Source organism: Anoplopoma fimbria, chromosome 14 (assembly GCF_027596085.1).
Source record: "Anoplopoma fimbria isolate UVic2021 breed Golden Eagle Sablefish chromosome 14, Afim_UVic_2022, whole genome shotgun sequence".
Classification (NCBI taxonomy): domain Eukaryota; kingdom Metazoa; phylum Chordata; class Actinopteri; order Perciformes; family Anoplopomatidae; genus Anoplopoma; species Anoplopoma fimbria.
The window spans coordinates 12,669,091-12,692,256 of record NC_072462.1 but is presented as its reverse complement, the minus strand read 5'-3'; the positions used below and the strand labels follow the sequence as shown (position 1 = coordinate 12,692,256).

Here is a 23,166-nt window from a genome sequence, read left to right as displayed (position 1 = left end):
TAAAACATATTCTGGTTTGTTGAGCATTTGTTTGTTTACCACATAATTCCATATGTGTCCCTTCATAGTTTGGATGTCTTCAATATTAATCTACAATGTAGAAAAAAAAATAAAGAAAAATAAAGAAAAACCATTGAATGAGAAGGTGTGTCCAAACTTTTGACTGGTACTGTATAATTATAAAGAAGCACTAAAACACCATGAAGCGGTGTGTCCAGTATATCCATACATTTTTATGTTAAATTTGAGTCATCGGTTCTTATTTCATGGATGCTATTACAAAATTCCATTAAATATTCATGATTAATTTATGTAAAATAAATAATTAAACATCAGTAAAGAAAAGAAGTGTGCTACATGAGGAATAGGAGTCGATCAATCAGCATGTTTTTGCCTCATTATTGGTGATTACATACATGCAATAACAACAGGCATGTAATCACCAATATAGTGGTAGACACAAAACGTAAATGTACTTCCTGTTACTGTATATTGTAAATTTATTTTACAAGCTTCCAAAAATATTTGATTGCTGTTTCAAATAGCATTTTGTATATGGGTGGCTGTTTATAAAGCTAGATACTTATGCATGCCAAAGAGAAAAAAGGGTAAAACAGAGTCATTTATCATTGCTAAACAACAGAGAAAGAATTAAATAAACTAACAAGACACTATTTTCCCCATTCAAATGTTCTGCGCCATTAATTTGCTTAACTTTTAGCCGAGGTGAAGGCGTGCAGTCATGTAGGAAACGAAATATATGTTAATCTTTCAACTCTCATATGGAGCCTCTACAGAATAATGCATGTACTAGTACTTGAACTGAAACTGTTAAAAATATTGCAGTACCCCATATTGTCTTTAACGCGTAATGTGCATTAAGCAGAGAAAATACACACAAACAAAAAATTGAAACAAAACTAAAACATTTTATGTTTGAGCTTTCTGCCATTTTGATTTCACACAAATAATGTTAACAGATTCTCACATTACCACAGCATAGATCAATATATTTCATGAAAGGCATTAAAAAAAAAGTTAAATAAACATTCCTGCGAGTAGAGAAAGATTTATGAAATATAAAAGTATATAATTAATTATAATGACAGCATATAGTAGCACATCATTTATACAAACAACCATTCTTTTTAAACATGAATGCAGATTATAATCCATATCATTCATAAAAAAATATTTTGGATTCTCAAAACGTGTAACTGCAGTGTAATTAGAGAAAATACGTATCATACGTGAGAAGAAGTTGTTACTTAATGTCTGAGTCTTCTAGTTTTTGTCTTTTTTTCCTCAAAACAGGTCTTGCAGTGTCCTAGACCTGCCAGTTGGGCTTACGGGTCACCTAGCAAGTGTTCAGTGTGCACATGGTAGCAGTGTCAACATAGCCATTCACTGTCAGGGCCGTTTCGTCCTGTATCGGCATGGCAGTGTAAATGCAGGCTGAAGGCTTCTGCGTAGCGCTAACTGTGTACGATGCGTAGCAGTTCCCAGTCTCTTCATTCGTCTCCTGGTCCACAGAAGGACACCAGTCTTCTTCCATCCCCTCTCTCTGGAGCAGCAATATGTTCTCACTATCCACCGACTTCACCTTGCTGTAGACCTCCCCCTGGGGCATCTGGGAGCGGCCTTCCGTGCGGCCGCAGCCCGACACAACGGGCTGGAGAAGCACCATATCCTCATGGTTGACCCTCTGGACTTCAACGTACTCGGTGGTGCGGGGGGCGGGCGACCGCAGACCAGCAGGAGCCTGTTTGAGGCCGACTCTGGAGATGTCGACGTCGCTGTGGACCTGGAGTTCTCGGGCGACCGGCGTGTGGGGATTGAGCAAATGAGGCTGCTTGCTGCTCAAGAAAAAGTAGTTCTGTCCTAGAGCCTCCCTGGCGCCGTGGCCGGGCCCGGTGAGGTAGGAGGAGGTGGAGAGGGAATGCTGTTTCGACATCTCAAGTGAGCTCTGTTGGTCCAGCGGGCTTGAGCTGTACTGGGGCAGTGGAGAGAACACAGAGGGCCAGGTCTTCACCCTCCCACTGGACATGTCAGGGCTGATCGAGTCTCCATGAGCATAGGTCAACGCTTCCTCCTCCCAGTCCTTCAGGCGCCTCTGTACCTGCGACTGCATGCGACCGCTTTCCAGATCCGTTTGCCTCTCCTCCTCCTCCTCCTCCTTCGCCTCGTCGCACTTGTCCATCAGCAGAGTGCGGCTGTCGCAGCTGCCTCGGCCGGAGTCGCTGTCGGATGTGGAGTTCTCCGATTTGATGCCACCGTCGTGTAGATCCTTGCTTTCCTCCAGCACCACCTGCCGCTCCTTGGGGACGTAAACCTCTAAGCACTCCACCAGCAGGTCCTCATAATTAGATGATGCAGTCGGAGGGAAGTCGGGCACCAACAGTGCACTGACGATCTCGTTAGATTTGCCATTCTACACACAAAAGGGGAATAATAAGTTACAGAAAAGTAGTGATAGAATCAGTCAAAAGTACCTTTTCTTATTCAAAAATTACTATTTGCAGAGTTGTTTAAGTCAAAACATTGTTCCATATGTAGCTGCTTTACCTTGAGAAGCTGCTTATCAAATCCTTTTATTTTAGGACCAGGGACGGGCGGCAGAATACAATGCTTCAGACTTCACACATGGAAAAAAAGAGATCTATGTCAGGGTTTGTGAGAAGCAGATGAAAATAAATAAATATAATTCAAGACGAATCAGCACTTCTTTTGTTGTATTCTATAAAAGCTTAGTATTCTATAAAAGAGAGTATTATTTTATGATCACAACTTAATTATCACATTTTCTAATAAACTTTTTCACTGTAGGATTTTCATTATCTTGGAATAACAAAATTATCATTTAGTTGCCAACATTTTAAATAAATATAAATAACAACAACTGTTACAAATTAGCATTAACATTTTAACTATTTTGTGATGGTTCATTTTTAAATCCTGAAATAACAGACATTGTTTTTCTTCAGTTAATACTTGAATTTCTAATTAACATATTACCATTACCTATACGTTGTTAGTTAAAAAAAGATTCCCAGTGAATCAGTTCTAGTTAGATTTTTGTCCTCCCAATTCTTTAAACTTGAGATCTTTCTGTGCTTATCACAACAAAACAACGACTGAATAATCTGCATAAAATAAATATGAATACCTTTTTAGTGGGACAGTTAAGTCATGATCACAACAATATCCTAAAATAAGATAATGATTGGGATTTGATCGCGAGCTGGACCTCTGCTGCATAAAACATGTCACATGTATTCATTTTACACAAAAAACACATTGAAATTCATGATCATTGTCTTACTTGTGTCGGTTCATGTGTAGCAACCACGTGAGGATGAGGAAGGTGAAGGTAGAAAAGACTGTAATGAGGATCCACGCTGATGTCTCACGATGAAAATCTGCAAGACACAACACAACATCGTTAGTGGGTTTTTTTAATCTATTTCTTCCTGTGGTGATTAGTATTACAGGATATTAGAGCAGTATGAATTACATTAGCAATAGTGAAAGGAATAATTCACATTTTGAGAAATAGGTCAGATCAGAACATCTGTCTGTTTATTATAGGACTGAATTCAGGATATAATTAGCTTAGCTTAGCATAAAGCTGGGGAACAGCTGGTTTCTAACTTAGGCCAGAGCCAGGGCTAGCCATTTCCTGCAGTTTCCAGTGGTTATGCTAAGCTAAGCTAACCATCTCCTGGCTGTAACTTCTGTTGTGGTATGGGTTTTGTTTAGTTTATTTCCTGTTTTATTTTGAAGTTCCCTACCTCTTGTGTCCTGTGTTTGGCTTTACTTCCCTTCTTTGTCCCTTTTCCCCCACCTGTTTTACACCACACCTGTGCGTCATTAATTGATGAGCCTCTTGTGTATTAGTCTGTGTGTCATTGTAAAGTTGTCTGCCTTTGTTTGCTGATGTCGACGTTCCTGCGTGTTCCTAGTTGGATTTCCTGCCCTTTTACTAGTGCCTTGATGTTTGTACGTTTATTTGCCTCGGTTTCTGTTTCTTGTCGGTTTTGCCCATTGTACCAGCTTTTGATATTACAGCTGGCTCTCTGTTCAATTCAACCGGTCTGCCTGGAGTCCCGCATTTGGATCCTCCTTTGGTCTGACATGCGGGACAGCTTCATTCTTGACAGACTGTGATACTGATGAACTCATCTGACTCTCAACAAGAAAGTGAATGTGTATTTCTCAAAATCTTGCACTATTCCTTCAATAAATGCATTACAGCCTATTAAAAAGTAGCTTTCTGTGTATTATACTGTACATAATCATTGATGGATGTCTTACATTCAGGAACTTTGCTGTAGGAAGTGGAGCTCCATTCACTCCAAAAGCCATGATCAGGTTTACAGCGCACCTCGACAAGGTATTTACCACCTGACTGCGGGCTGAAAATGTTAAACATCTTCTGCTGGCCTGCAACGTGCATCTGGAAATAAACACACACAGTTGACACAACGTGAGTGGTTATGCACAGTCCATTTGGTCCTCCAAAATGTCAACATATAGTTAAAAATTATAAATTTTTCAGTTTCATCTTAAGAGGAAATTAATCCCTTGGTTAAACCAACAGGGCGAGGTTAAATTAGACGTTTTAAAGGTTAAAGTAAACAGCAGGGCTAGTTCTTCCTCACGGGGACTGAACGTGTTAACCACCGGTCCCGCTCCCTTGGACCACGAAGTACGTACCTCCCAGTCATTCTCCTCCTCCAACCTGACGCGGAGCTCGTAGATGAGAGTGATCCAACCCGAGCGGGTGTCAGCCTTATGCGGAGGTTCCCATGACACCCGGAGGAAGGGCCAGCGCTTGTCCTCCAATACAGTCACCGTTACCTTCTCTGGAGGATGAGGCTTGACTGGAATCAGAATCAGTATCAGAATCAGAAGCTGTTTATTGCCAAGTACGTTACACATACAAGGAATTTGGCTAGATGATTGACTGGTGCGGACAGTTATTAACAAACATAGTGCAATACTAAAGACATCATTTCAAAATAGAAATGTGAAAATATACAATAAATTATGCTAAAAAGTAAACAAATAAGAGTATGAGTATGCAAATAAGAGTATGCGTTAACAATAAGAGTATGCGTTAACAATAAGAGTATGAGTTAACAATAAGGGTATGAGTAAACAAATAAGAGTGTGAGTATGCAAATACGAGTATGAGTTAACAATAAGAGTATGAGTATGCAAATAAGAGTATGAGTATGCAAATAAGAGTATGATAAATAAGAGTAAGAAAGGGGGGAGAGAGAAAATGTGAATGAGAATGGATGTGTGTGTGTGTGTGTGTGATTGAGAGGGATGAAGAGAAAAATAATTAAAGCGGATAATAATGTTCATAAAGTAAAACAATTGGAGCGTTCCCTATAGACAGGAGTGTGTGCATGTCTCTTTCTCTATCTGAAAGTAAACCAATGCACACCTCCAGCGGAGGAGCACTGTCACTGCAGCAGTGAGTTCACTAATATTTGTTGAAGCAAATGTTAATGTTTAGGCTTTAAGTTATCTTCTTGGAGACACAAAGTTGACAATGACGAAAGACAATGAAAGGTTAGGACTGATAACCAAATCAGATCAATGAAATGATTAAAGAGGAAGAGGTGCACATTGAGATAAGGAGCCTCAAGGAGAATACTTTATTTATTTTTTTAATCCTTTATACTCCCTTTCGGATATTTCATGGACAACATGCTTTTGTATTAAGCAACATGACAGGATGGGACTCCACACCTCATACGATATTCATTTATTGTTATATAATATGAAGTAGAAGCGCCCCATATTCATATTTAATCAGATCTCAGATGAAAGAAAATGGCTGGAATTATTCAAATTGTTTCTTTTTATGAATAAATTCCATGAAAAGTCCAAAAGTGGTGGGTTTGTCCTTATCCTGTCTATGCCCTTTATCCCCATGCCCTATTTTTTTATTACTATAAAGGGCCACTGTTGATTTTTATAAAACTTTAATCTTCAAATAGGAAGTATAAATGCAGTCCTTGCAGACTATTTTCAGCCTTGGATTAATACATATTTGGTGCTCTGGTGAGGATTTCCACCAGCTATTGTGTATGTGGGAATGACTCAGAGTGTTTTTGAACATTAATGTACGTCTGTGGCGCGGAGGAATAAGATATATTAGACTTATAGCAATATATGTTCGTAGAATCAGTTATTAGTTTTAATATAGAATATAATTTGTTTTTGTATTCACTGCTTTTAAATGGTGACTTTCAGTGTGTAGTACCAGCTGGAAGGAAGGGTTAGTACACTCAGAGAGGCAATAGTCGCAATATAACCCAGTGTGCCTTAAAATTGTGCCTCATTGAGCTGCCTCATCCTAAGAACAAACACAACAAAACACACAATTCCTCACCAATGTTCACCACATCTATTTCCCAGGGGTCGGAGAAGGCCTGGCCCTTCGCATTGGTGGCCACTACTGTGATGTTGTAGAGGACCCAGATTGCTGTGTGGTTCTTGTTAAAGAAGCAGGAGTTGTCTCCGGCCGTGCGGTAGTCCGGGCACTCGTACACCTTCTCAGAGCTGCAGAGAGAGGCAGGGGAGCCGCATGTCATTACATGTGTGCACTTTTACTGTGCTCCACTGTAAGATTGCCTAGGAACAGCATGCATTCTTTAAGCTACGTTTCCTGATACTGTGTGTGTGTGTGTGTGTGTGTGTGTGTGTGTGTGTGTGTGTGTGTGTGTGTGTGTGTGTGTGTGTGTGTGTGTGTGTGTGTGTGTGTGTGTGTGAGAAAGGGGACAAGATGAGACATGAAGAGAGGGTGATTGCAAGATAAACGGGGCGCCATGTTTTTTGTGATGCAGGCGAAAATTACGGAAAACGTGGAAACATAACAATACCCGTGTTATTTCCTTCCTATTTCCTATAATCTCAATTTGCATTTTATTGTTATCTGTACTCTTTTCATGTTGTCCTTTGATGCCTGCAGCTCGTGTAAAGAAGCTCGTGTCAGAAGCTCCTACCCAACCGTCTTTCCTACAATAGCTTTTTTTCCCCTCATCTCCAGCGTTGTTTTTTCTTTTTCAAGAGGACGTGGAAAATAACTCTGCTGACGTGTTGTGTATGAGCACTTGGCCCATCGTTACTGACACTTGGCTTTCGTATCCCAGTGGACCCTGGGTCCGCTAATGAACACGCCTGGGAGTGTTTATGTTTAGAAAGCTGAAAGATGTGTTGTTGCCGCTTTCTCAATCCTTTCTCGCCACTCACGTTTCTTTGCGATAGTACAGGGCGTAGGTAGTGTGCAGCCCCCCATCAGAGCCGGGCTCCCACCAGCAGGTGAAGGTCTCTTTTTCGGGAGAACGGCAGCTGGTCAGTGCGGGCTTCCCCGGCGGGCTGTGGGCTAAAGACAGACAGGGACAAAAGGAGGAAATGAAAGCATTGTGTATTATATAACACTATAAAGAAGGACAGATTTGATTTGACAATGATGTGTAGTATACCACAGAAGTATCCACGGATAAACAACACTATTACTAATCATATTGTGAAGCTCTGGCTTCTGTGCTCCTACATCCAAACACTTACGTTTTCCCCTCGCGTGCACCGCGAAGAACAGCAGCGACGACAGCAGGATGACCTCAATGATTTTCCTCATCATGGCTCCTCAAAGCCTTTGGCTGTTGTATGGAGAAGAAATAAATTCATAATTACAGGTGGGTGTGTATGGTGGAACTGTCACACAAATCATGTTACCCACGTTTAATGCCATCCATCACGACAGCAGAACTACAAGTCTTGAGTTAAAACTGCCTGCTGTAGCCGAGATGTTTTCTTGTCGTCTCACGCCTTGCTTGAGGGTTAAGTCATACAAGCAATACTTCAATTCATTCAAATCCCCCTGAAGACATAATTAGGACCAGATAATGTAGAAGGACGCCATTCACAAGTGAACCATTCAGAATATTGGATACATTACTTCTGGGATAGTTTATGCTTCAGCAGGGATACAGAATAGATTTCAAACGCAAATTTGTTTGACAACATTACTGAATCCTCTCATTCAACGTACAAAACATTCTTGCCTTAAACAGATATATCATGTTACTGTTAAATGAAACCAACTCGGACTACACAACGGTAAATATGATGACCTGAAAGAAAATCTCCTACAAACCATGTCTGCAGTTTCACAAAGGATTAAAAAAAAAAACATCCTCTCCGCTTCTGTCTACCTCTACCAGCTGGCACATGCAGCGTGACTGATTGCATAAGTTCAGGCTGTTGCCTCAACGGCAGAGATAGACAGCGGGAGGGTGGTGTGCCCGACTCCCATCCGCATCACATGGAAATCTGCGATTCCCTAGCCATGTGCAGATGTTTGAGTTAATACTGAACGCGTGGGTCGGGCAGGGAGGGAGGGAGGGAGGGAGATGGATGGTAAATGGATGGGAGAGCTGATGTTGCATCGGTGATCAAGAAAAGTTGGTAGAAAGCACGTCGTCTCTCACATGCTCACTTCCTTTCGTCTCATTACAGATAATGAACTCTTCTGCCGTTGAGGATTCTACAACAGAGACTTCTTGACTCTCTCTACTCCATTGCTGCAAGGAATGCTCCCATTCTCACATGACACACACTGCCTTCAAAATGATCTGCCTTCCCACTCCCAGCCGGTCAGATATTAACCTCAGAGACACCACGCGCCTAGCACTCACAAAAGCAAATGACAGCAATCACTTTATTCTTGAATTAAATAAAGTTTAGTCCAGATAAATATTATTATATGCAAATGACTCCTCTATATAACAACCCCAAAGTATAAGGCTATCAGAATTAAAAAAAACATGGAAAACTGAAGTTGCAAAAAAATGTCTGGAGGCACGGGTACCAGGAACTGGATCATAAGAAATTCATTTCGCAACAGACATTTCTCACCGGACTTTATTGTTATTTTGATTTGGAGCTTTTTCTAGTGTGCACGCCCCAACAACACGACCACAGCTGTGTGCTCCCACAGGCCCGACATACAGTGGCACGGCACCAAACGCTCCTTTCTGGTCATGATTGTTTTCCCGCGCACACTTTTAAAACAATATGCACTTAGCTGTATGTAGTACTTTTTTAGAATGTCAGTAGGAAAAAAAAGTGGCGTCTGGCTCACAATGCATTTATTTTACTCTGAGGACATATCAGCACTCAGGCCATTTTCAAGATCAACATTGAGAATGTCAACACTTCACCTTAATGTCTTGCCAAGAATCTTGGTGTGTTAACACTGTGTGCATTTTACGAGACGTTGGGCCTCATGCAGGTAGCAATACACAAACAAATCCTCATATTTTTGTTCATATTTTGTTAGTGTCCATTGATTTCTTGGATTCACCAATGTTTATTTATTTGTACTCGTCTCTTAGGTAAGAGAAAATATCTAATTTCGCAGTCTACAGTTTTTTCGTCCAATGCGAGCGTTCTTTAAAAAAATACACAAAAATGTCATATTATTACCATCATTTTTTTATTTACAATTATTAGATGTTTAAGTCATTATAATATTGTATTATTAAATAATGAAATAACATTGGTCAACTGATCCCAATTAAGACTATTACAAACCCTTGAATGATATTCCGTGTGTTCTCTTAAAGAAAAATTTGGAAAAAATATAAGACGAATTTAAGAGAATGTTGCTGCATGAGACCAACTGTACGGTACAGATACATTTGGCATCAATAACAGGCTCCAAGATCAGTCAGGTTTTCTACTTTTGCAGTTCTTTGCAGGCAGCATGGTCACACTTCCTTAATATCATAAAGACTGTCGGCAAGTGACTGTTATAAAAGGTTCTTTATGGTGCCTTCATTTCAATAACGTAGCCACGGTCTGATAATTGGCATTAAGGTCAAGGCATTGGATTAGCCTCCTGCTGCATATAGCCTTCTTACATAACCAGTAGCCCAAACTGAATAAGCTGCTAAGCTGGGGAAACCCTGGCCAACAGTGAGAAGCTCCTCCTTCACAGATAATAATGGCCTGGACTTTTCTCAGTTTCACCTCAGGAACCACCTGTTTTATGTGCTCTGTATCCCTCCACTGTTACGCTTATCAAAGAAAACCAATTTACATTTAACTATTTGCTTGCTGACCCACTGCTCCATAGTCAGGTTCAACATGGTGACCTTATGTACATACAGGCAACTAACATTGAAGGTATTAATGTAAAATATTTAGAAATTGAGCACAATCTCTACTGCAGATAAATAATACACCAGGAGTGTACCTGTATGATCTATACATTCACTTAATTCAACGCCGTACAACATACAAAATGTAAAAAATCTGAGTCAGTCAGGTCATCCTGAGGCTAAGACTAAAAGTCAGACTCGTGATTATGAATAATTTACCATTTGTGTTCGACAGCTACCTCTCAATGTCAAAAGGGTGTGAGAGGACGTGTCAAATGGCATGTTAAGCTATACAGTGAGCAGTGAAGCAAGAAGATCCCCGCGGGGCATGGTTGGACAACAGCACACCTTTGCAAAGGTGATTAATAAGGAATGTTTCTCTCTCATGCAGCGAAAGACACACCTGAGCACCACGAAAGCAGAACTACAGCCGTTTCCAAGAACACAATATATCCTCAATGATGATTTATGGCACCCGTCGGTCACGTGATTCAGTTTCACATCGGAGATCAGCAGGTTTGGCATGAAAGAAACAATAACTCGAGTATCTGTCCTCTTATAAGAGTGTAAATATTTCCCGGTACTGTAAAAAACAGGTTTGATCATCAACCCCCACGATCTTCTAGGAAGTTTTTTTTTTTTTTTTTTTTTTTTTTTTTTCCCTCTTAGAGGGGCATTCAAGGGCAAAGAGCAACAGAAAACAAGATGTAGAACTTGGAGTTGATATTATTGGTGGATACTGAAGACTGCCTGACACAACCTAGGAGTATAATGATGACAATATACGATCCCAGTTTAATACCAGTCGACGCACAAGCATGTTTGCAGACAAACAGCCATGGGCATGCGTCTGCATTCATGAACAAACAATCCCCAGAGTGCATTTATGGCAACTACATACAATAAACCATAAAAAAACACAAATCATGGGTCAACAATTTCAGCTCTGTTCCACTTACAGTAACTGCTTCCTTCTTCATTGTTGTTGTTCATTCATTGTACTTCCTCTTTTGTCTTGGCCAGCCTGTATTCTGTGCCCTCCTGTGTTCTTTGAACCACTCACGCAGAGGGAAAAAAAAAGGCTTCAAGGACAGCAGACGACACACCCTTCCCTACCTGCGGCAACAATTATCCCACTGACCATTCCACTACCGTGAAAATCTGTGTTTAAAGAAAGCCACTAAAGCGCAACATAAAGGCCCGGTGAATGTTTTTAAAAAGGTGAAATATTTCAACATCTCATTTCTGTTGACATAGCTGGAGTGCCAGGGATAGTAGATGGCTTTGCAAGGATACGATTGCAGCTGCAAGTATGTGGTGGGCGTAATTATAATATCCCAACTCACCCAAACATTGAGTGCGATAGTTGTTTGATTAAAATAATTTTTGGATAGTGCATTATGGTTGTGAAGAAATGTATTGTCATAAGTCACCACTAATTTTGCCAATTACTATGTGGGCCACGTCAACAACACCAACCACTACATTACATGTCAATGAGGCTTTTAATCCAGCCAATGCCAACACAGGTACAATTTTGTGTCACATGATATGGGCTAGTGTACAGAGCATATTCATATCACAGTACACTTTGTCTAATATAGGGCAAAGCCAGCACTGATCTGGGGAAGTGATCAAAATGATATTCACTTTTCAGAATTGTATCCTTTACATGTGAATGTACTACTTTAAAATGTAATCCTAGATGGATTTTATACTTTAATCAGCCTGTGTGACCTAAGAATCCCAGCTGCAGGTTGCAAAGTTATAACTGACTATATAAAGACCCGGTGCAATACTAACAGTGGAAAGAGCCAGTAAGCTGTAGCCACCTGATCCGATATTAAGTTGATCAGCTTGCTATAATGGCCAACAGCCTCTTTAACCTCTTCTTAACCAGAGCAGGACCAGATCATGACCCTAGAAATCCCATTACACTGCTGACCCCTCAGCGTCATCATCCTCCTCCTACGCCCGGAAGGAAATAACCTGCCAATCAGTCAGTGGTCAACCAAGGGAACATGTCTTCATCCAGAGGGACACAAAGATGGTGTCTGTTAACTGATTCGCAGTTAAGTTGTTGATCAAATGTATTTCTATTTGCCTCTAAATGACTTAGGACAAATAAAGAAGTCGTTGCCCATATGGAAAAGATCGTACAAAATCATACAAAAGGCCCCATGTCATATATATTACTTATAAGTTTCAGATAAAAGATATAACATTCAGTAAAATGTATATATATATATCTTTTCCATAAGGGTGTGAATGCCAAAAAAAGTGCTTTACAGATAAAAGTATGACTGATTGATATGTGCATGCCACATAGATTCAATTTGGCTTTAGGCAAAACCACTTCAGTGATTCACATGATCTGAAAAAAAGTCTGTTACTCTCCAAAGACTGGCATCCAAAAACCTGATGTGCTTTTTCATCTCGATCTCAGTTAATTATCAACTTTTTAACAATAACTGTTTGGGCCTTCAACTTTTAAAACCAGCATCAACAAGTTTTTTTTGTTTGTTTTTTTTTAAACAGATTTTTATATCATTTTGGCATATGAACACACACACACACACACACACACACACACACACACACACACACACACACACACACACACACACACACATTAAACCTGTTGTTGCCTCCACCCTTAAGCAACATTCAAAACAGGATATTTAATGAATTAAAGTGCTGTTTTTTAAAGGACACATGCTTGGTACAAACATGACCCTGATGCAAACCATCCTCAGGCCGGTCCTGATGATGCACGTGTCCGTCCCGAGTAGTAAAGTGATGTCTTACCTGCAGCTGAGAGGAGATTTTCAGTCTCTCGCTCGGTGCCTTAGCCGTGGTGGCTCCCCCAGAAGAGCACACACTCTTACACCGACTTGTCTGACCGGTTTACCGGGGATGACGGCGAACAAGGCGGCGCAATACCGGCAGCTCCGTCCCGCAAGGTAATCGCAACATCAACTCTTACGTCTCTGTGATCCTGAGGAGGGCGGGGCCAGAGGAGAGACCGCCCCCGTGTAAGCCCCGCCCCCAACCTCGGTTGCCATGGTTGCCAGACCTATGGGTCGGTCGAGGTCGAGTTCCTTAAAAGTGCATCATCTAAATATAGTGTGACTTTAAAACTTGTTCAATTTAAAAGCCGATCATGTGTATTGATTTTATTTTTGTGGCCGCTCAATCTATATTAGGTAATATTATTTCCATCTCAGCTCACAACTCAATTTCCAATTCAAATAGCTTTATTGGCGCCAACAAAATCATGTTGGTGCCAAAGCAGTTTCCAGAAGATATCTAAATACCCAGGTGTGAGGTTTAATATAATAGTGATGCAGTCAAGACTTTAGCACGATACAATACAAAGCTATTGTAAAATACTTTAATAAAATGACTTATTATTTGGGAGATCTGGGCTTTTGAAGGTATATATATATATATGCCTGAGGTGCTGCTGTACTTTGAACTATTCTCTTCTGGGAAGTTTGTTATTTTCTTCTCTTTCTCTCTCTCTACTTCCCTCTCACACTCTTTATGTGTGTGTGTTACAGTGAGGGATCGTATTACAGTGGTTGTGGTTAAGGTAACTCTCCAGGAAATGAATGACAGTCAATGCATTTTTTCTTCCTCGATGACAACCACAAGAGTGACACATACTACTACCCCAGAGAAGCATTCTTTAAACACATTGTCTCACCTCCTCTAATGAGCTAATCTATTGAGGGATGTTATGAAATTCCTTGTTAGCTATCAATTACTAAAACTGTTGCTCTGTAGTAGACCAATACACTATGTCCTTGCTGTAAGTAAATTAATTTACTTGTTTATTTAAAAGAACCTTCGGGGCCCAGGTTTTGTCTGAAAAACAATCAGTCACTTCTTCTTGGGACAACACATGCTGCCACCTTAGTGACATTAACTCTACACATTGCAACTGGTTCCTTTTACTGGGAGCTGTAAACATAGCAAGGTCTTCCAGTACTTAACATCCCTCTCTCCCTCCCCCCTTTCCTCCTCTCTTTCACTGACTCAATTTCTCTTATTTAGCCTATCACATTATGCACACATGTGTGTGAGAGAGCATTTCTCCCACTTAATACGTAAATGATTAACACACTTTGTTTGTGAATGTTCTTTTATGTGATATCACACGTACAAAGAAACATAAATCCTCTGAAAGAAAGACAGCAATATTTGATCACTTTTACAACAGGACCATGAGTATTTCCTGGAAGTTCCTGGAAGGTTGTACCAGCATAGACGAATCATGTGGGCCTGGCATTAAAATGTAAACTACCTTCAGGCGAAATCATGTGAAGAAATCTTTACTAATCAGTAAAGCATTTGTCAGATATTCAGTATAACAATCTATTGATCTCTATCAAAACAGTGATGGAAGAAGTAAAAATGCAGAAATGTAAAAAATTAAACTTATGTCACTTAAGTATGTAAGTTGCATCAAAGGGAAATACTCAAGTAAATTAGAAGTACCTCAACATTGTACTTAAATACAGTACTTCAGTAAATATACTCAGTTACATTCTGTCACTGCATACAGTCAAATTTGAGCAATACATGCCATCTCATGGTGAAACCGACTTCCTGTCAGTAACATTTCGGTGATGTGTATATGATGATGTATGATTTCAATGATTGGTGAATATAAAACCCTCACTAACATATTTGAATAAAAAAGACAACAAATCTAGTGTTTTTTTTGCCAAGTTAGGGACATTCCTTGGTGCATATTTGCATTAATGCCTAAATGAACGTGGCTTTTAGTGAGTAAACATAGAAACATTCTGTGGAAAGCATTTGAAAAGAGTGAGTGTTGTTATCATGAGAACTCCAGCCCTCCCCATTTCAGCTCTACTTAGGAGCAATAATGTTATGTAATATGGCCATCTGCTCTCTTCACGTTGATTTAAAAGTCCCATTAAGCGACATATCCATGGTGAATGCCAGTGAACATATGAACCTGGATGCTCTTCATGATAAAGATAAGTTAAGGAGTGAACTGAGATTTATTACATTTAAAAAAAATTGAAAAGAACTGATCTGTCATTCCTAATTCACGGTTTCGTGTGCGTGGCAGAGGATGTGTCAGATATGTTTTGGTGTGACAGATTGCGTGCCTTGTTTTTCAATGCTGGTGCTGGTGCAAAAAAAGAGGAAGGAGGCATGAGCTGCAGTCAGTGATGCACTGACCTCTAACTCAATAAAACCCACTCTCGCTTTCTGTCCACGTGACATTTGCCCTCTCAGTCACTGGACATCTGGTATCAGGCTTAAGGGCCAAACCGGTTCAAGCGATGGAGAGATAAAGCCTGACATCTAGCTGCGCTTTTGTGAACTGGTTTGACAAAGTAATCTGGGTCTATGTAGACTGGTGGAGTCTAGGCGGCAGTATAGGACCACAAGTGTTGCTGGGATTTAAGAGGGTATCCTCTGAATAGGAACGACACCTCTGAGGACACATGTAATAGTTGCCATCTAATTAAAAATGTGCTAATGGTCGTTGGTTTATAGGCTGGCATCATTATTTTTAGACTAAATATTGTGATGTAATTGTACAATGTCATATGATATGAAACATCCAACACACATTAATTATGAATTTGGTAATCGAACCCTGACTCAACAATCAATAAAAAAATAAGTAGGCCTATAATATACATGAAAAACACCATAGACACCAACAAGAACAAGAACATGAATAATCCACATGTGCTGTGTCATGGTAATGTTTTTGTTTGTTTTTATGGATTACTTCCCTTATGCTAAAACTCTATATTTGTATTTTCACATACAACTATAACATCATTGTTATAACTCTATTGTTGCATGTCAATTAGGAATGAGAGGTTTTATTCCCACGGTGACTCTAACTTTTGCCTCTTCATCGACCTAAATTCGTGATGCAGATTTTTTTATCTGGTTCTTTCTGCTCTGTGATTGGCTGTGCTTTTCCCACAAGCCCCGCCCCCTGACATGAACCGCTCAGGGCTGAATGGTGACAGGAGCGGGTAGCATCGTTCAACAGACTAGTTAAATGAAAGTGGTGATATTATATATTATATAGATACTTAAAAAAAATCATGACAATGTTAAATTTAGTTGCTTTGCGAGACACACACACACAGACACAGACACAGACACACACACACACACACGCTCACAGACAGCCACGCCCCCTGGATATATGATTGGCCGCTGAGGAGCTTTGTGGGGAATTGACGTCGCATCTGATTGGTCGACGTTCACAGCAATCACCTCTAATCGTCACCCGATTGGCTGAGCTGTTTAGAGGAAGTCAAGTGTCAGAACGTTTCAGGGGGGATAAGCTCGGAGTTGACAAAAGCGATCTGTTTCACTTGAAATATTTTGCCACACTGGTTTTTTTTGTAATTTCCAGGTTGTGTCCTGGACTGTGGAAGGATTACGTTAACCGACTGATACACACGTACCCCGTGCCGTGCCAAAAGGACCCGATCTCCCCGTGGATTTGACGGCAGAGAGCAGCAAAGTGGGACTTTATTGTTCAGGGCTGGACAGCTAGCTTGTTTTTGTGTGTGTCTGGCGTGGACCGCAGGCTATATGGCTGCGAATTACGAGCCGATATATGGACTATCAGAAGACGAGGTAAGCTGCCATTCCCACAAGGCTTTATTATATGGATGTCAGTCATGTCTGTGTGTCTTTTCTGTGGGGTTTACTGCTAGCACCGAGGCTAATCTGCAAGCTAACAAGCAGTCACTCACATTCCATAGTAATGTTCGACCAGCTGTCAATTTCCTGCCCCCCCCCCCCACCATGTCTGCGTGTCTTAACATCTTAACATCAGGAACAGATGCACCCCTTTGCAAGCTTACCAACCTCTCTGCATGCCCTCCTCCTTTTTCAATGAATGCATGGTAGACTTGTAGATCCAAATGGCTGTTTTTTTTTGGATCCCCAGATGTGCAGAGGAGGCATTATTTGCACAATTGAAAAATCAAAAAATAAAAACACATAACATAGATAAATGATATTACAGTGCTGCAGGAAGAGGCTGAAAGCCCACTGGGCTTATTTGAAGCCTCCACCTACAGTACCAGTCAAAAGTTTGGACACACCCTCTCATTCAATGGTTTTTCTTTATTTTTATTATTTTATTTTTCTACATTGTAGATTAATATTGAAGACATCCAAACTATGAAGGAACACATATGCAATTATGTGGTTATTATATGTTTTATATTTTAGATTCTTCAAAGTAGTTGTCTTGATCTGTCAAATGAGGTCGATATTGGCTTCAGTGGTGCCTTTGACACACAGATGTAACGTTTTGTTAGTTTTAGTTTATTTGCACAATTGAAAAATCTAAAAATCACATAACACAGATAAATAATATGACAGTGCAGGAAGAGGCAGAACGCCCACTGGGCTTATTTGAAGCCTCCACCTACAGTACCAGTCAAAAGTTTGGACACACCTTCTCATTCAATGGGTTTTTCTTTATTTTTATTAACTACATTGTAGTATCAAAACACAAGGGACACACAACAATGATTTTAGAAAGCATACACACATCTGTTTTTAAACACTAATTGGCTTACAATAAAATGCTTACTACAAAAACAGGTTGGTTACGCTTTAAATTGGTGCCAAATGTAGTGTAATTATCTTACTAAATAAAAATGTATTCCATTGCTACTCCACTGTTGTAACCTATTATATGTTATCAGACTAAAACGATCTTAATGATGCCAAATCAACACTGTGCAAGATAACTGGACACACATTAGTACATCAGTATTCTCTCCTGTATTATTATAGTATACAGTACCAGTCAAAAGTTTGGACACCTTCTCATTCAATGGTTTTTCTTTATTTTTATTAACTACATTGTAGATTAATATTGAAGACATCCAAACTATGAAGGAACACATATGGAATTATGTGGTAAACAAACAAATGCTCAACAAACCAGAATATGTTTTATATTTTAGATTCTTCAATGTAGTTGTCTTGCTCTGTCAAATGAGGTCGATATTGACTTGACTAGTGGCGAACTCTGTGCCGCCTTTGACACACAGACGTGACGTTTTTTTTAGTTTTAGTTTTTTTTAGTTTTGTTTAGTTTTAGTTTAGTTTTAGTTTTAGTTTTGTTTAGTTTTAGTTTTGTTTAGTTTTAGTTTAGTTTTAGTTTTAGTTTTGTTTAGTTTATTTGCACAATCTAAAAAACATAACATAGATAAATAATATCACAGTGCAGGAAGAGGCAGAAAGCCCACTGGGCTTATTTGAAGCCTCCACCTATATAATAATATAAAAAGAAATCACAATACTATAACGAATACAAAAAGAATATACATGTGGTATTGTTGAAAAAGCATTTTTACAAGATATGATTTATAATAACAATACATTATAAACAACAAGAAAACAAAGGGAAAAAATGCATTGAGTCAAGATGTGAATGAGTGTAAGTTCATATGTGTGCATTTATGTGCGTGTGAGAATAAGCCGGGTTTGATTTTGATTAAGGGGATTTGGGTTTGTACCCCTGCATTTACTCCTACACAAAAGCAATGCTACAAGTCCCTATGAATGCAACAACTACAGATTACAAATACAAACTGAAACATGGAATACATATAATACATAAGGAAAGTAATTTAAAAAACAGGGGTAAGGTTGTCTTTTAAGCATCTTTTGAAACTTTTTATAGACATTTTTTTGTTAAGTGTGAAAAGCCATTCCATAATTTGGTTCCCCTAAATCTTATCGAAAATTGACCTCTATAAGTAAATAATTTAGGGGGATGAACTTTGCATCCATAATTAAAAGTTATGCCAGGATGCAAACGTGGTTTCACATGGCAGCACGATAGTCAAACATGGGGACACTGCTGAGCTGCAAACTAGTGCTGTCAAATCAGCCAACTACCTGTTATGTTACTAATGCAGTCAGAAATAGTAATGCTAGAGATGTGTTTTGTATGATCCGGTTGGATGACTAAACATTATTCTTTCATGTGTGTATTCAATGTTCTTATGGGAGAATAGGGGCGTGACTCTGACTGTTGAGTTTGTCACAGTAGGCAAAACTGTCACTCTTTCACATGAATGTAGGCGAATATGAATGAGGCCTTACATCCCAGCTCAGGGGACGTACATCTCGGTAGATACACTAAACATTTTCAACTGGCTGATCTCTGGAAAGATATACCCAATTAATTTGTGTTGCTGACATGCAACTTTTTTTATCAAGATCAGAACAGGTCACGAGGAAACTTTATTTCACTCGGTATGACTTCTTTCTTTTATGAGGTAGCTCTTTTCACTTTTCATAGCCAGTGGTCTGTCAGTCATTACTGGAGGGGAAGCATGCCAGTAAAACATTCCACACAGTGCAACACAGGGAACCTCAGAAAGGGTTGGTTAGTTTTTTTGGTTAAGGTTAACCACATTGCAGGCATTAAATAACATCATGTCATCCCCACAAGTATTGGTTTTAAGACAATGGTCGGTCCGCATTCCATGAAACGCTGCACTTCCTCTAAGGGAAACATTCAGAAATGCTACACCGTCTGAACAAGGCCGTGAACTAAGGTAACAGCTGGGTTGGTCTGGCCTCCAACCCCAACTCCCTCCTTTGCTCCATTATGTAGCACATATATTAAACTTGTGACAGAATTAGGTGTAAAGCTCCATGTAAATATCAATTACTATACCCACCAAAGGGCCATGGTCATGGATTTGACTTAAGATTCTGTTTCAGTCAAGTAGAGAAGAGTGTGTGTGTGAAGCTGTAAACCAAACATAGTGTGAGTGGATTTAACTCAATGTACAGATTCCCCGACAGGAGATGCTGTGGGAATTACATGCACCCACACTATCTATCATAACATTGTCTTTCTCTGCAAAATTTCAATATATAGCTCCAGCTTTTGTTATGTCATCTGTGAAGTTCTAAATGTTCTAAACTCACTCAGGGCTGAAAGCTTTTCTAATACAGCCCATTTCATTTCTAGGTCAGGGCTATTGACTTAAAAATGCAGCTTGAAATGTTTTGAAGTGGCCTGATGTTATGCGATATTTATTCCATGAATTTGATTTATTGTTTTGGTCCATCATCTCTTTCTTCTGCAGAATGAAACGAGAGTGCTGCGGGTTAAGGTCATTGCCGGAATGGATTTGGCAAAGAAAGACATCATTGGAGCCAGGTGAGCATCACATGCTTCTTTTTAAGGGACTCACCAGAAGATGCTGCCTTATCAGAGGTTTCTTAGTTTTTACGCCGTTATCTCGCTTTGATGTCGTTATTGTGGAATGGGTGTGTCGGGCTGGTCACTGCTTCAGTTCAGGTGCACTGCTCTACATCTGACGTTGCACTTCTTTTGGCCAATCTAGTCTTATGTTTTTAATATGTTGGCTGCTTTCTGGCTCGCTAAAAATCGAATGTGTATTGTCATGTGTGTTTTGTAACCTACTAATATTTATATGTGGAAAAACAAATATAAGACCAAGTACGGGAACTGTGATTATGTTATTGAATGTATTATCCTTCCCTCTTTTCAACCTTGAAGAGCACAGTGTTATGCAATTTGATTACGCTCCTTTTCCCCACAAAGACCTTGAACTCCACGTGTTAATCAATGATTACCCGCTTGCCTCTCATACATGACTCATATCCCACCTCTGTTACAGTTTTTCCGTATAAATGCGTTTTACTAATAATCATACATACCCACGTAGTTTCTCACACGCAGGAAGACACAGTTGTTAAAATTAAACTTTTGTGGGTCATTGTCACATAATGGTCATCAAGGGGCCATTTTCCTACGCTGTCAGACCTCCCCTCTCCTTGTGCGATTCTGTTATAAAGCGTTACTCACTGTTATCACAACTTGTATGCAACAATACATAATATCCCTCTGTGGAGGTTTATTTCAAGTCTGTGTTTGATTTTTTTTTTAAATCATGGCCAAGCGCTGTGACTTCTGTCCTCTGTTTTAATTGCCTACCTCTCTGTACTTGTGAGTGCAGCGCTGGAACGTCGTGATGAATTACTAGTACACAGCGTGACCATCAATCTCTGCTAAATCGGATATCATTTTGTTTTTGTGCCTTTTTATGTGCTCTTAGCCCAAGCCAAACACATCATTCTGTCGAGGCTCTAACTTAAATGATAATACCTGTTTATTTTGAATCGGTTTAGTTCAATTGATTGTACCCAATAACGTACTTGCTTCAGCTAGAATGACCAACCTTCCTTTCTGCTATAGATTTGTTTAACCTTCAGGAAGTCCGAGGAAGCCGTTTTATTTAAAAAAACACACTAGTATTGATGTCATACGCTAGCCTATAGCCAAATAAATTCAGATGCACAGAAAGAAAGTAAAAAATCTTGCAAAATCCAAATTGTATCTAGGGATCCAGATATAATTCCGTTTGCTGCAGTTATGATGTTTGTTTTTTACTCTTGACCACATGTTGCCTTGAAAGCAACATTTCAGACAGCTGAACTGATATTCCTGTACAGAGGCAGCTGCTTATGTCTGTACATACAAATACAAATATAATGCATATACATGTAGCAGTACGGCAGAAATACCATCCCAGTCTATTCCACTGAAAATTGCATCATTCTGTAACTTGCATGTTCATGTGCAACTTCTGCTTTTAAGACGGCACAAGAAGTTCCAAGAATAGTGAAGATGAGACGGCTGCATTTTTAATGCACTTGGTATCTGGCTGAAATCCCCATTTGCCAGCCTCATCTACATTTGAACACTGCTCCGACTGTTGTTTACAGCGATGCATTGTGTCTGAGCTAGGAGAGAGCCGACATTGTCTGAGAAACGAGCCTGGCTTGTTTAGCACTGTGTGAGTACTACCCGCGTGCCAGAGTGCATGTGTTAGCATCCCGATGCCCTGCTGGCAGGACAGCTCCGCCTGGCTAAGGAGAAATCTGAACTGTAACGAAGAAACTCAGAATGAGGTCTGGATGTGTTTGGATGTATACCACAGGAGACGGGGCTGACTTGGCAGTCTGTCACCTCCATAAGATGCTCGAACAAGCCTGGCGTGTTCTTTTCCCTCTTTATGCTCCAAACTGGTTCCTGTTGCTGCTGTATTCTTTAAAAAGTTACTTTGATCTATTGTGTTCTGCTCTGTTATTTCGGACTTACTGAAACACCCCTAGGTCTTGTTTTTGTTCCGGTGAAGTGTTGATAGAAACTTGAAGATCTCCAGGAAATCAAACAACAAGTGGACCGAGCTGCCATTTGAATCCAGCGACCCGTGCAGGCTTTCATTTACTCAGTGTTGACCCGAAGTAGCGCCTCCCTCGGCAGGTTTATTTATTTATTTTTTGACAGAGGGAAGGAGACAAGAAGGAGTCTCAGTGCAGCCGAGATACAGTAGGCCCATTGTTTTAGTTTAGTCACAGCACATCACGGACCCACACAAACACACAATTAGAGGCTCTGGGGTTTCTGGAGATGTTAATTAACAATCAAGGAGCAGCAGGTTCACTTTGGGTACATTTTTTAAATATTTGCCATCCCTTCTGCCTTTTTCCTTTTGCTCTCTCTCAGCAACTTCCTTAGAATCAATGTAAGGCTGCGCTCCAACTGGCAGGCCAAATCTAATTTTGGATATATCCAGACTGGAATTAGATTGCTGTTGGGCCAAAAATCCCTAGGAAACTGATAATAGCAAATCCGATTTAAAACGCATTCGTTTGAAATGTGATGCAATTCAAATTTCTACTTTGTGTGCTTAGTCCAGCCCCTGAAATAAAAAAATTTAATTTATTACACAGCAAATGCAACACACACCAACCTTTTAAAATGTGCATTGGAAAAAAAAATAAAGATTTGAATTCCCTCAACCCTCCTCATCATCTGGGAAGAGTAAAAGCTAGATATTATGTTGGTGTGAAGGATTAAGTGTGATGTCTCGCCTGCTGTTTTACTTCC

General features: G+C 39.9%; 2 protein-coding genes across 5 annotated transcripts in view; one reads left to right on the top strand and one right to left on the bottom strand.

Moving 5' to 3' along the window:
• Positions 1 to 1,201: 1,201 nt before the first annotated feature.
• On the bottom strand, positions 1,202 to 13,154 carry prlra (prolactin receptor a). The gene is made up of 9 exons (XM_054612250.1): positions 12,993 to 13,154; positions 7,588 to 7,679; positions 7,270 to 7,402; positions 6,410 to 6,579; positions 4,717 to 4,883; positions 4,315 to 4,456; positions 3,323 to 3,419; positions 2,566 to 2,635; positions 1,202 to 2,431 (listed from the first exon to the last, which is right to left on the bottom strand). The coding sequence occupies exons 2-9, from the start codon at positions 7,658 to 7,660 to the stop codon at positions 1,358 to 1,360; spliced, it is 1,926 nt and encodes a 641-aa protein (XP_054468225.1). The 5' UTR covers positions 7,661 to 7,679; positions 12,993 to 13,154; the 3' UTR covers positions 1,202 to 1,357.
• Positions 13,155 to 16,535: 3,381 nt separating this feature from the next.
• The window catches only part of nedd4l (NEDD4 like E3 ubiquitin protein ligase), a 45,427-nt gene continuing 38,796 nt past the window's right edge, over positions 16,536 to 23,166 (top strand). For all 4 annotated transcript variants that reach the window (XM_054611887.1, XM_054611884.1, XM_054611885.1 and 1 more), the window contains exons 1-2: positions 16,536 to 16,838; positions 20,333 to 20,406. In XM_054611887.1, the coding sequence (XP_054467862.1) occupies positions 16,794 to 16,838; positions 20,333 to 20,406 (119 nt within the window). In that variant the 5' untranslated portion in view covers positions 16,536 to 16,793. The remainder of the gene's footprint in view (positions 16,839 to 20,332; positions 20,407 to 23,166) is intronic.

Excerpts from the sequence above, each read along its gene's own strand:
- prlra (XM_054612250.1), bottom strand. The coding sequence starts at position 7,660 with ATGATGAGGAAAATCATTGAGGTCATCCTGCTGTCGTCGCTGCTGTTC. Across the intron at positions 7,403-7,587 it reads GGTGCACGCGAGGGGAAAAC|CCCACAGCCCGCCGGGGAAG; the intron begins GTAAGTGTTTGG and ends GTCTGTCTTTAG. Across the intron at positions 4,884-6,409 it reads AATAGATGTGGTGAACATTG|TCAAGCCTCATCCTCCAGAG; the intron begins GTGAGGAATTGT and ends TTCTGATTCCAG.